We start from the raw sequence: 14,238 nt of genomic DNA on the forward strand, positions 1-14,238 counted from the left end.
AGGGAGGAGTGAAGCCAAAGTAAAAAGCTGAGTGCAATGCTGTCGTTTCACAGAGTATCTGTAGGATCCCATTTCCTTGGATTCAGCACAAACGACAAAAAACATTCGACCCTTCTCTGCACGCTGTCCTTTGTTCTTTCCAAAGGCTGTATTAGACCTGTCTGCACATTTTATGCTTTTTTGGGTACTTTTCATACACATGTACTTTTCATATTTCTGCTGACTTAACAGCCACCAAGGGCAGGGACATTGCATTGTCCATTCAGCACCTCCAGTGAGGTTTGAGGTGGAATGGAGAGCAAACACATGAAAGTAGAATAATAAACTGAAAAAAGAGTAGTATAAATACCAGAGGAGTTTGTTATTTATGTCTGTATTTATTCTAGCATTTATCTGCAACACTGGACCTTGTGTTACAGGAAGCCCCAAGGATTTTGGATTCCAGAGAAAGAATTGGATCTCGGATCACAGCTTTAATTCTGAGCTGGAACGTCCTGAACAGTTTAACATAAGGTTGGAGTAGTCCCTACTAGAAAAGTTATTTTCCCTTCCCACATGAAAATAATCCCTCTACCTTTGCAATTACTCTGTCATCTCAGTGCAGTTTATCACAGACTGAAGCCTCAGATGTGGCTACCTTTGTTTAGGAAGTGCCCTGCTCATTATATCACACTCTGAAGTGGGCACACTGAATTCTTACAGAATTCATCATTACTTGCAGAATACATCATAAATTATAAATAACTCTTAAGACTATTCAATTAACTACTGAACTCCATGCTTCAAAAGAACAGAAGAAACTTCTTAATATCAGTTGTGGCTGTGTGCTCTGGGCTACAATTTTGCAGCCTTTTGACATGTTCTTTAGGGCTGTGCTTCTCTTGGTGCTGCACATACAAAAGCAGGAAATGTGCATTTCCCATTCAGAGCTGTGCCTGGCCTGGAGCTCTTCCCAACAGCCTTGCACCTCACCAGATCTTTGTTTAAAGTTTTTAAGTTCTGAATAAACTTCCCTACACCTCTTGACAAGGAACAATCCTTATACATATTGGGAATGTTTCTAATTATAACCTCTAAAGATCTCTTTGGAAGTTTTTTTTAAATGGAAGCATGCTAATTATACAAAGAGATCTATATTTTAATTGGAACAGAAAACATAAAATAATTTCATTAAAAACAAATAATGTGAGTGTAGCACAGCTGGCCATGCAGCTGGTTCTAGCAATATTGAATGTTGTGTCATTACAAAAGTTTTCAGAAATAGTTGTAATCTCTTTCCACTGCCTGGGAGATTATTGCTGCTCATATAAACTGGTTGTATCAGTCTTTGTGAATAAAACCAAAGCAAGGTAAGATAACACTGAATTTTATTTTTTTTAACTAAAGGATTTGTTTAGTATGGTTATATAATTTTACTTGCTGAATTGTCCATTTCAATTAGTTTTAAAAGAACTCTAATTTTTGAGTTAAGAAAACAGCACATCACAGAACATATTTTAATCACAGTCGATGGTCCTGAGTGATTTCCATTTCCTCCTGCACATTCTTGGCATTTGCTCTATTTCCCTATCAACTTCCCTTTCAGTTTTCAGGCTTTTTGCAATTTTTATTTCTACAACAACTTAAACGTGTTCCTTTTGGGGAAAGGACAAAATATAAATGTGGGTGAGTCTCTACTTTAACATCAGGTCACACCATGACTAGATGACACACACAAGCCATGATAAAATACTTGGCTCATGCTTCAGCTGGGAGTTGGTACTGCTGATTCATTTAGTACTCTGGATTTATTCCACAATTAAGGACTTGAAGTGAGACATTAGCTCCAGTATGCCCAGATTTATCTGCCTGTTTTAAACAATGACCCTGCAAAGCACTCTACAGTTGTGCAGTAAATAATTCTCAGCTTTGGGTGACTTCACTCATTAACATCTGCAACCTCTGTTTAGCAGTCTTGTTGCTGTTAAGTAGAGACAATTAGCTGTAAATCTGCCGCAAAAGAAACTCAAGGGGAGAGGGGATCTCATAAGCATCAGCTTCAAAGTCTTCAACGTTTCACTTTGCATGACAATGTCAGCAAGTGCTCAAACATCTCAGCTAACCCAGACTTCTCAATTCAGGTTGTTTTGATGTAAAAACATGGGTTTTATCTTGAGAAAGCTACTCTCGACAAAAAGGAGGAAAGAGATGTAAAGAAACTGCTTTCCTGCAAGACTGCCTCTTAAGCAACAGCCAAGTAGAAAAGTTTGCACCTCAAATTTTCCACTTCAGTCCCTCCTAAATGTTGCTAATAATAATTCTGGGAAAAAAAAAACCCCAAACAACTAACCAACAACGACGAAAAAAAACCACCAACACCCTCCCCCCCCAAAAAAAAAAAACCCCAACCACCCCAAAACAGGGCAGCAGAGAAGCTCCTTCAGCTTTGCACCCACTCTGCGCTCATCCGGCTGCACCCGACTCACGCTTGGTCGGAGTCCAAGACCCTCCCACCGCTTCCTCTGGTTTTTCTCTTGACTATAACAGCAATAAAACACACATCTGAGCATCCTACTGCCATAGTATGTTGTTGTCACTTTCTTCACCTTTAAAGAATTCCAACATATGTTTCTCTAATTTTTTTTTTCTCTATTTATTCTACAAAGTTCCCAGAATAAACTTAAATTATTGATTCTCACAGTTATCAGTTGGTTTGGGCATTTCACTTGGGTAATTACCCCAAGCTCTGTGCGAGCAAACTCAGATTGGAGCAGCTGTCTCCTTTTGTTGTGAAAATGATCGGTTTCGTATGTAGACTGCTGAGGTCCTTTGTGTTTATTGGATTTAAAAACATCTTACACTTAGCAAAAAAAAAAAAAAAAAAAGGCACATCGGATGACATGGGATTTTTGTCCCCAAATGACGTGTCTCTGGGCATGTTTCCCTGAGCATCCTCCCTTCACTTAGTTTGTTCTTCACTGTATCCAAACTAGAATAAATTAGGAGAGCTAAAAGTCCATTGCAAGGAATTGTATTGGCACTATAACGAGCTGAGTGAAACCCAGGTTTACACTGACCGATTTAACAGCTTCCTTTCAGTCCTGATAAATGTAAAGTTTAATAAAACACCGGACAACTGAAGCAACAAGGGAATGAACTGGAGCTCTGTTATGTCCTGGTGGAGCCGGCTTTGCTGGTTCTCCTCGGTGGCAGTGACCAATACCTGTGAGAATCAAACAAGAAACCAATTTTTAAAACAAAACAAAACAAACAAACAATTCCGAACAGCCAAGAAGGAGATTTTGGGCCAGATTTTAACTGGAAAGTCTGGAACAAGAGAAATCACACCAAAGAAAAACCAAATTCTCCTAGCCCAGTATAACCTGGATTTTTACCCTAATTTTCTTTCATGTTTGTATTTTCCTACAGCTTGGATCTGCCTCCGTCGTTTCCTCACATGTTTCTCCATTCTCTTCCAACACTGGCAAGACTGATTTCCCTGTTACCCATCAGCACTGTCATCAGTGCTTTCATTTCCACCCTTCTGCTGCTGCATAAATATATATATAAAAAAAAATCCAGAAGTGAAACACCTGTGAAACATTTTATGTTCTGGATAGTCCTAACTTACAAGACCTGTACCTCCAGCGTGGCATGTGCTTAGCAGACCCACGGAGAAACCTGGCTCCAACTCCATCCCTCCTGCTCACCGTGGGACACCCGGGGTGAGCCCGTATCCCCCCCGCAGCCCTCTCCTCCCGCAGCCCCCGGGTCCTCAGCTCTCCGGCCGCTCTCCCGTCACCCTTCGCGCAGGAGTTTGGCAGGGTTGCCATGACGACCTCTCCGATGCGGCCGGCAGTACCGAGCCACACGGAGCACAGGTTGGTGTCCTGGGATGGCTCTCGGGGTGGGAGGTGACAGAAGAGCAGGGGCCAAACTCGAGGGTACTTTGCAAACTGAGCCCGTGGGTTCCCCCCCACTGCCTGCTCCCATCGCTGTTCTGGCACCCTGAGGAGCAGCAAAAGGCACCCTGCCTGCTCAGAGCCACCACTTGAGGGGCAAGGGGGGACCAGGGATGACTTGGGTGTGCTGTAGGGTACCTGAAGTGGGACCCCCGTGCAGGGCAGCGTCGTGGGGCAGGGGGTGAACTCACCTGTGACACCCTCAGGGCTGGGCTGTGGTCAGGCTGGGTGCTTCTGTATGAGCAGAGCTGGTGTGGAGGTCACACACTGGGATGTGGTGGCAATCAGGGAGCTGCCAAACACAGCCAGCAGCCTCTACTCTGCAGCCAGTTGAAATTTCCACCCTGGTTTTTCTGAAGTTCATATGCATGGCTGGAAAGAAAAAAAAAAAAAATTGCATTGCCCTGAAGTCCTGTGAAGAGCCAGGGGAAAACAGTGTGCTTCCCATAGGGCTGCACTAACTAAAGCTGTGTTTTACCAGAGTGCTGATGAAGCACAGGCTCCGGGACTCTGTAAGATCCTCCTTCCCAAGGGCAGCAGCAGCGGTGGCAGAGCTGCACGGGAGCAGCAGCCTCTCCAGCCCTCAGTGTCGAGCTGCAGCGACACCGACTACATTAACACTTGGCATGGGCAGGGGAGTCAAGCTGCCAAATCCTCCTCTGCCCTCACGGACAACCCTAAGCCCTAAATATCTGCTTTGAGGGTTGGCAACGTTGTGGTCTTCATCTTCATCTCTCTTCTTGAGGCACCTGCAATCAACAGCTGCAGAGGGAGCAACCAGCCAGGAACTAGTTCTCTTGCCCCTCTTCTTCCACCGCTGCCTGGTAGGAACCTCCCTGGCTCTGAACTCACAATGCAGCAGCCGGGCAGGTCCCCCAGCCCTGCCTGCACTCCCCTGGCTCTGCCTGCACTCCCCTGGCTCTGCCTGCACTCCCCCAGCTCTGCCCATGCCCCCCACAGTCCCATGGTAAGGAGACACACGGGACACAAACTCCACAGCTGTGTTTTGAGGGAGGAAGGCTAACCATGGGCACAGAAGTGGTGTTTTTTTAGCAGGTATCACCCAAAAAGCTGTTGACAGACCGCTTCCCAAAGCTACAAAAGAAAATTGAGGCTGAGTGCTAATTATAATCTTAGATACAATTTCTAGCTTTTACTTCAGCAATGACACAAAGCACCTTCCTTTTCCCTCTACTCCAAGCTTTTCCCCATGGCAGGGACCCGGGCACCGGTGGCACAGCAGGAACAGAAGCTCTGCTCCCTCCCAAGAAGGGAGAGGTAAAGAAAAATCACCAGATACGGCTCAGTCCAGCGAATCAGGACAGAAGGGGGAGCCCAGGAGACAAAATCGGAGAGGATCCCACCCTGCTGGGCTCCAGCCAAGCTCTCAGTGTTGATAACATTCTTAGAAACTTGCTTTTTGTTTCTATAGCCACCTCTTTGCATTTATTTATGGTTTATAGGAGACCACTCTCACCTCCAAGTCCATGCTGACATTCTTGCTGTGCTGAACGGAGCTGTTCCATCAGCAATGCCCAGGAATCTCCACCATGCAGCATTCCACTGTTACCCTCTCTGTATTTATAGGCCAAATAAGTTTCTTCTCCCACCTTTTTCCCCTCGATGATCCTTTCTCTCCAGACCTCCAACACGTGAATCACCTCCCTGCTTTCAACAAGACACCTTTAGGACTGATACTTTGAGCAGAAAGGAGCCTGAGCTGCATTACTGCTGGATGTATGAAGTGTCCCAGCTCCTGGGGACTCCTGCCAACTCTCTGACCCACTGCATCTTTTGAATGCCTTCCAATGTCCTGAGATATTTCCTAGCAAACAAATCATCTTCTAATTTGCTTAAAGGACTGGTCCTGCCTCACACAGAGCTGGTGGTGGAGCAGCCATGGGAAAGAGCCTGGCAAGGTTTTGGCTCTACAGACGGGGAGCTGCCTTTCCCTCTGCTCCCCAATACCTGCAGCAGGTGCAGAGAGCAATGCCCACCAGAGACTCAACCTGCTGAGACTTATTCAACATTTCCCAGCAGGCCAGGCTGGGCTGTGAGCCTGCTTTCAGATAGTGCTGGTTTGTACTTCAATATTTTTTTAATAGCTTGTTTGTGTACCTGTATTTAACCAGAAGCCAGACATCAATTACTGACTTGGGTGCATATTAAAACATAGCTCACAAATAGACTGTTCTGCCCATACCTGCCTTGCAATTTCTCTCTAATTCTTTGCTGACAATTGTGTTCCTCTCCAGCCACAGAAAATATGCCCATTAAAAAATACCCCAGGACTACAGAGCCTCTCTGGCGTGAATGGGACAGGAAAGCACAGAAATGTGGATTAAGACACACAATCTATGCTGTAAATGGGGATCAGTACACTGGAGAATGGCTGGACAACTTGAAACATGGTAAGACAGTCCATTTTGGGGAAAAGTACCCATTTAAATGTCTTGATAAAAGCATCCAGGGGCAGGGAGCAGTTGTATATGCTCTTGGAAGACCATTCATTCATGTATGCCTACATATATATATGTCTGTATATAAATGTCTCTGAAAAATGTAATGCAAAAATACTCTGTCCTGGTTTTGAGCAGCCAGAACAGGACAGGCTTGTTTACCAAGCCAAGAGTTGGAAGCCTCTGATGGAGGGTGGAGGAGAGTGAAGGAAGGTGGAGAAAGGTGGAGGAAGGTGGACGAGGGTGGAGGAAGGTTGAGGGAGCTGGAGGGAGGTGGAGGAAGATGGAGGAGGGTGGAGGAGGGTGGAGGAAGGCAGAGGAGAGTGGAGTAGGGTGGAGAAAGGTGGAGGAAGGTGGAGCAGGGTGGAGGAGGGCAGAGGAAGGTGGAAGAAGGTGGAGGAGGGTGTAGGGGGGTGGAGGAAGGCTGAGGAGGTTGGAGGAAGGTGGAGGTGGGTGGAGGAAGGTTGAGGAGGGTGGATTAGGGTGGAGTAGGGTGTAGGAGGCTGGAGGAGGGTGGAGGAGGCTGGAAGAAGGCGGAGAAGGGTGGAGGAGGAAGGAAAAGAGTGGAGGTCGGTGGAGGAGGGTGGAGCAGGGTGGAGGAGGGTGAAGAAAGGTGGAGGAGGGTGAAGAAAGGTGGAGGAAGGAGGAGGAGGAGATTGGAAGAGGGTGGAGGAGGGTGGAAGAAGATTGAGGAGGCTGGAGGAGGCTGGAGGAGGGTAGAGGAGGCTGGAGGAGGCTGGAGGAGGGTAGAGGAGGCTGGAGGAAGGTGGAGGAGGGTGGAGCAGGATGGAGGAGGGTGGAGGTGGGCAGAGGAAGGTGGAAGAAGGTGGAGGAGGCTGGAAGAAGCCTTTGATCGAGATAAACGATGCATCCAACTCAGAAATCCAAACTAAATCCCAGACATAAACCTGCCCAGGTCAGGCAATGCCACTTCATCTGGGATGGAGCTGTAGGAAGGCAGCCCCCTAAATCCTTCTCCTAACAACTGCAATGGTCTCCTTATCATTCCTCTTGATTGTTAAACAGGTAAAGGCACCCAGATATGGAAAGCCACTGGAGCTGTTTATAGTGGTGACTGGAAATTTGGGAAGCGGGATGGTTATGGCTCCTACAGCATTCCTGACCCCATAACCAAGGAATACAGGAAGGTGTATACAGGCTGGTGGGAAAACGACAAAAGATGTGTGAGTTTTCTTGCATCTGCAAGTTTTCCTGCAGCAAGTCAGTGTCCTCCAGGGCATGGGGAAGAGTTGGGTGCACACATGCAAAAAAAAATCAGTTAAAGCACAGATTTTTCAAATAATTAGACTGAATTGAAGGGCCTGGGGGGAAATAATAGGTTGGAAAAAGAAAGCAAGAGAATAAGCTCTGGTGTTAAGCCCTCTCCCTCAGCCCTTCCCAATCTTGCTGCTCCTGGTGTTACCTCTCCACATCAGTTGCTGCAGGAGCTGCACTGTGTCCCTCCCTCATCTGGCAATAGTGAAGCAGCAGTGCAACTCTGAGCAGAAGCTACAGGAACAAACCTTCCTCCAGGCTTGGATTCTCTTTAAAATCTTAATTTGAACCTTGTTCAGAGAACTTCAAGAGTAAAAAAAAAGTAATTCATAAAAAGACAAAAGTGGCTGAGAACGTGTTGTGATCCACTGGATCCTCTCTGGAGGGGGATTCATCCTACCCATCCACAGCAGTCACTGCCTGGTCTCACCCACTGCTTGGCCAAGCAGGATGAGAGGAATTGAATGCTGTGTCTTAATTGTTCCCATCTCTCTCATTCCTCTCATCCTTGAAAGAGTTGGAGGAAACAGTACTGTAAGCATTGCAGGAAAATGTACCTCCTTCTGGCAGTTCTATAGCATATCAGACAAATCACATGAGTTCTTTTGGAAATGAAGTCTGTCACATAAATCACTGGTTTTTCTAAAGAAAACATAACAAGGAAGTTATCTGGTAAAAATGACTGCAATCTCCTGTGCAAAATCCTTGCAGGAATGTTTTTTGATCTGCCAATGGAAACCTTTGTGTTCACCTTTGTGTTAGCTCTTAAATGAAATTAATAGCTTTGTACACTTCTAATTGGGGTGTGGCTCTGTGGCTCCAGCCTCCTGGAGGGAGCTTCCCATCCCCTTCTTTGAGGACAAATTTTGGATGATGGAGCTTTGAAAGATTTATAACAACTTCCAAATATGACTAGGGCTGATTTGTTTTCTTCTACAAAACTTCTCCCTCAGCACTATAAATATCTATATATATAAGATAGATTTATTTATATATATATAAATATAATCCATGCTAGGAAAAAACCAGTGATTTCCAGAACTGATTTTATTTTTTATTCGGAGATTAAGTAAAAGCTTTATTCCTATGGGAAAAACTGAGAGACAGGTCTTGTTTATGCTGCATATCCACAGCCAGGCTTCTATACAAGTAAAACCTGCTTCTAGCTAAATATTAGCAGTGACCTTGCCAAGGATAACACACCCTGACACAAACCCAAGGTTTTGTTGTATGAATAAAACCATTTCCCCAAAAAAATCCCCTACCATCACCTCCCATTTCCTTCAGGACACAAACAGCCATATGTAAGAGTACTAAGAAAAAGAAGAAATGATCAATAAAATATTAGACTCTTTTCAACATAAAGGCTCCTAACTGGCCACCTCTGTGCTGCCCTCCAGGGCCCTGGGATGATGTTATTCCCCAACGGGGAGCGCTACGAGGGCGACTGGAGCGGTGGGCTGCGGAGTGGCTGGGGAAGGATGTACTACCAGGACAAATCCATCTATGAGGGACAGTGGCTGAAGGACAAGCCCCATGGGCAAGGGAGGCTGCGGCTGTGTAAGTACCAGCACCCCTCACCCAATGCATCTTGTGGCCTTCTTCAAGGTCTTTGGTGTCACCCTGCTCTCCAGATATCTGGGTGCTACTTCACATCTCCCGCCGCAGCCTGGCGTCAGGGTGGCAGCTACTCCCCTGTGTCATCCCTCCCCTCCTGGTCTGGGGCAGGAGGCAGCACAGGCTGTGCAAGGACCAGGGTTGTGCTGCTCAAGCCCACAGGAATGAAAGCTTATATTTTGTGTGATTTACATTTAAATGACTGGGATGCTTAGGGTTAGAGATAATATACTGTTGGGTCAGAGAAGAGCACATCTCTCTTTTCAAGTCAGGCACTTTGCCAGGCAGATTTTCTAGCTGCTGCATACCAAAGAGGAGTCCATTTTCCAGGAGGAAAAAAAAAATTATTTTGGAGTTCACTCCATTCCCTTTCTTACTCCTGAAACTGGCTAACAATGAGTGAACACAGGGGTTTCATAAATAGATGATCCCTTCCCAGAAATAACACTGAACACATTATGGACTGAGAACTTTGGGGGCCATCTCAGCATAAAACCAGAATCTTGAATTTTTTTTCCCCCCTTATTTTGCTTGGATCTCAACACACTTTTCCCCAAAGCCAAAAATGCCAATTTTTTTCAGAGGAAAACACTGCAATCCAGGAATGTTTGAAGCAATATTATCTCTATATTATTATCCATCTATTCTTTTTTTTGCTTGAAAGTGATCTAGTAATTAGCTAAGCAAAGCAGCTGGGAGGAATGAGCATGACCTTCACTAGACATCATATGCACGACTGCACTCTCTCTGATGACTGCAAAGTCACTTTGGACCGATGGCTCACTCAGATGAAATCAGCACCCGCTCTCAGGCAGAACTCCTTCCACTGATCTGCCTCACTCCCATCAAAGTCACCCTCAGCATTATAAAGTGGTGGCCCCTCGGGGCTGAGCTGCAGCTGATGTGCTGTTTCAGAGCCCGGTTGCCTCCAGCATAGCCTGCAACCGATGTTGAGCTGGATTCCTTTTGGTTAAATTTAGCAAGAGCCATTATTTCATACCCCCAACCTGAATGTATTCAGCTCAGCCTCTGGAAAAGTGCCCACGTGGCCGGCAGCTTTGCAATGGTGAAAGAAAAAGGAGTTCTTCAGCGGAGGTCACGATGAGCTGCAGCTCAAGATTAAATTGCTTGTAGTGGCAGCACGCCCGGGGAGGGTGAGCTTGGTTGGCAGCACTGTGCTCATTTGCTGCCCCTGCTACAGCCCGGTGCCAAACGGCTTTGAAACCTGAGCACTTTCTGTCCACCGAGCAGATCTGGTCTGTAAGCAACACAGCCTCTGGGATGCTGTGAGAGGAGAGGGGCTGGGAGCAGCCAGGGCTGCAGTGCAGCCAGAGCATTCCATGGCCCCTTCATCACAGATGGGTCTGTGAGCTTGGTGGTTTCTGAGTTGTCAGTGAATGGAGAACAGAAGCTGAGCTGATCCCACCTGTGGACAGGTCTGTGTTGCAGATGAGCACACCACCAGATGCAAGCTGAAAATAACCACCCCCATAGCTCCAACCTGTAAACCAAACCATGCCCGAGGAGCCTGGCAGCCATGCCCCCCCCCAGGAGCATTTTTCGTTTTCCTCTCTTGCCTTGCAGCTTTCTGGCAAAGCCCAGTTCCCTCTGTAGCACTGTACTGGGAACTCTGGTATTGTGGCCACCTTGCCATGAAGAAAGGCTAAGTTCATCTGAGACACAAAGATACTTCCACTAAGCAACTTGGTCAGAAATTCCCTGTGTTTTTTGGCCTAGAAACACTGTATCTGGGAAAAAGAGACAGCAGAGGACTCTTGTAGGGAGAGCTGGGTGGCCTGGTTGTATCCTAGCCCAAACATCACCATAGGATGTCCCTTCTCAACCTGTGTTCCTGGATGAGGCTGCTCTGCTTCCCCTTGCAGCTCTGCTTTCCCTGTTGGTGATGGATGGATTCTTGGAGAGTAGCAGAGAACCTGCAAAAACCTCTTTCAACTTGCAAAAAAAAAAAGTCTAAGACATGCAATACAGCTGGGAACACAGTCTGTAAATGATTCTCTGGGCCATTCAGACACTCACAGCAATTCCCACTCTGTAATTCATTGAAAAAGGCCATAACTTTTAGTACTATTTGAAACCAAGATTATTTTGACTGGACAATGATCAGACAGTGCTGCTGTTCCTTGCCCAGACAAGAAAACCTCTTCAAGCCAGAATTCCAGGGTGATTTGTTGCAGTGACAAATCCAAAACTTGCATCCTCTAATTTTTCATGTTTTGAAGAGTGACTCAGTGACTACTCTGACCCTGAGTTCACTTGCTTGGCCTATCAGCAAAAAATTAGGAACTCCAGGAGAAGAACAAAGCAGGTGAATGCAGTTCTTTTTCTGAATGGGCAAACTTGAGCTCCTTCTGTAGCCTTTTGTCCTCTGTGGCATGGCAAACAGAGCACAGCAAAAGCAAACCAACACACTGTACTTCAGAGACCCCTGAAACTAAGAGGACCCAAGCAGATGATCTCCTCTTCTGTCAGTTTGCTGTGTTGGTTGGTTTTGTTTGCAGCCCCTTCATGGAACAGTAAAAATTTAATGGAACAGTAAAAATTTAATGGTCTGTTCATGTGTTTAATTGCAGCAAATAAAAATTGGTATGAAGGAGGCTGGAAAGATGGAAAGAAGCACGGCCCAGGGAAATATTTCTACTTCAATAAGGGGCAGTTGTTCGAAGGTGTCTGGGCAGCTGATATACCAAAATGTGGAATTATGATTGACTTTGGCAGAAATGAAGCTCCAGCCCCTACTCAGTATCCAATCCCAAAGGTAATTGCTTGGAATTTGGGTTTCACTGGGGCTGTTTGCACACATCAGCTCAGGGCAGCTCTCCGTGTAGCATTTCACTCTTCAAGTGATTACTCCCATGAGGTTCCCAACTCATGGGGTGTGTGCTCAATCTTTTGGCCAGCAGTGTCCTAAATGGCCCCACAGGGACAAACAGCCCATCCAGCCACTGCTGGAGCCTCCCAATTGCCTACATCTGAAAAAATGCAGTTCTCAGGCACCAAAGCTGCTCAGAGACCTGGAGCAGCACAAAGGAAATGGGGACAATAGAAGCAGAGACAATAGTGGGATTTGCGTCAAAACCAGATGATTTTGCCAAGTTGAACTGCTAAAGCTGATCAGACCTTACCCAAACCCAGGGGCTGCAGCAATTTCTTTCAGCCAGGCCCCTCAACTCAGGGTCTCTTTCACATCCAGCAGCACTGGGGGCTCAGGGGTGTGGTAGCTTCCCCACGTTGGGAGCCAGAGTGCTCTGATCCCCTTTTCTCTTAAGGGTGACATGCTGCAGAGGAGCCAGTCCCTGTCCCCATCCCTGTCCCCCTCCCAAAGACAGGGCAAGGTGTACAATGGGGCATCCTGGGCTGTCAGCCTGGCAGGTGAAGCTGCCCACCTTCCTCCTCTGCTCCAGGGACAAGGTTGTTGGAAATGACATGAGGCTTCTGCAGCTACCAAAGCTCACAGCTGTAAGATTTTTGCTTCCTTTATTTTTTTAAAGCTGGTTTCTATAGCAAGGGTCCTTGGAGCACAAGCATTTTTGTCAGCCAGTTAATCCTGTAAGTACTAGGCATACCCATGGCACTGCAAAGTAATAAACACCAAATACTCACCAGGGAAAAACAAAAAGGAGCAAAAAGAGTAAAAGGAGCAGTACTTCTGTAGCTAGAAATATTTACTTTACAAGGTCAGCTGAGCATGGCCTCCAGCAACCCAGCCCAGCAGCCCTGGGTCAAATTGCCATTTTGCTACAGCATGATATTCAAGCCTGGCTGTTTCTTTAACTCTCTAAAGACCAAGTTATGACCCAATTTCCTCTGGTCTATGAGTAAAAAGAAAGCATCAACTTTCACTGCCTTTAATGTGCTTTCTATCAGAAGAGATTTCCTGATCTCAGAATGTGAAGGAACAGATAAAAAGATAAAAACTGAATTCAGATTTTCATAAACCTTTTGCCCAATTACTGTCACAAAAGCAGATGTAGGATGAATATTAGAAGCTGCCAAAACCAGAGATAAACTAAATAGTCAGCTTGCACCTGCCAAGAGGCAAACAGTGAGGATCTGAGCTTCTGCATGGAAGCTGCATCACTGTGTGTCTTCCTTAGCAGGTAAAAGGAAAAAACAGTGGGGATGCATAGGACAGAAAATGGCTGAAAGCTCAAGTGTGATTATCACAAACTTTGAAGGAAATCAGTAGGTAGATGGTGGGATTGCATCAAGGCAGAATTTGAATGTAACTGCAGATGGGGAAACACTCAACGTGGTGGATGTGGTGTGTTTACAATTGTAATTATTGAAGCCAAGGCTGCAGAAAGGGTAACAAAGTAGGTATGGAAAGGACTGGATGTTTCTGCCAACATCACAGACATGTGAAACCTCCCAGAAAGCATCAGGAGATAAAGCAGTTCAGAGACAAGTTCCTGGCAGGGTTTTTTGCATTTCCTGCACAAGAATCTGCATCCTGTTACATGAATCCAGAGTCCTCCTCTCATGGTACCTCTGATGCTCACTGGGGTGCCTGCAATTACCTTTTGAAACAGTATGGGAAACTCAAGAGGCTACAAATCAAAGAAAATTTTGTCCAAAAATGTGTTTTGTTAAAGGAGAGTCAGTCTACTCCATACACACCTGTTTCAAGGAGATGAGGTGATGATCAACACAATAAAATTCAGGAGGTATTAGTGTTTCTAAAACAGCAGCTGAAGGGCTGCAATGTAAACTGAAGTCCTGATACATGGCACTCTGTTAATGCTCCAGTTATCAAGATCTACAAAACCTTAAACTTCCTCAATTACACTGCTTTACTGATTTGTATTCTTTTTATTTAGATTGAACTGGTGGATCCAGATGGTGTTTTAGCAGAGGCCCAGGCTATGTTTGATGACAACCAAAGTGAAGAACCGGATGCTGAGGACAAAAAAAAAGATGTGAGATAA

General features: G+C 45.8%; 1 protein-coding gene across 1 annotated transcript; it reads left to right on the forward strand.

Moving 5' to 3' along the window:
- Positions 1-6,207: 6,207 nt before the first annotated feature.
- On the forward strand, positions 6,208-14,238 carry MORN3 (MORN repeat containing 3). Its single transcript, XM_008494228.2, has 5 exons — positions 6,208-6,352; positions 7,427-7,584; positions 9,076-9,235; positions 11,884-12,068; positions 14,131-14,238. Exons 1-5 carry the CDS (start codon positions 6,208-6,210, stop codon positions 14,236-14,238), a joined length of 756 nt encoding a protein of 251 aa, XP_008492450.2.

Source organism: Calypte anna, chromosome 15 (assembly GCF_003957555.1).
Source record: "Calypte anna isolate BGI_N300 chromosome 15, bCalAnn1_v1.p, whole genome shotgun sequence".
In the NCBI taxonomy this organism is placed as follows: Eukaryota; Metazoa; Chordata; class Aves; order Apodiformes; family Trochilidae; genus Calypte; species Calypte anna.

Excerpts from the sequence above, each read along its gene's own strand:
- MORN3 (XM_008494228.2), top strand. The coding sequence starts at position 6,208 with ATGCCCATTAAAAAATACCCCAGGACTACAGAGCCTCTCTGGCGTGAA. Across the intron at positions 9,236-11,883 it reads GCAAGGGAGGCTGCGGCTGT|CAAATAAAAATTGGTATGAA; the intron begins GTAAGTACCAGC and ends GTTTAATTGCAG. Across the intron at positions 12,069-14,130 it reads CTCAGTATCCAATCCCAAAG|ATTGAACTGGTGGATCCAGA; the intron begins GTAATTGCTTGG and ends CTTTTTATTTAG.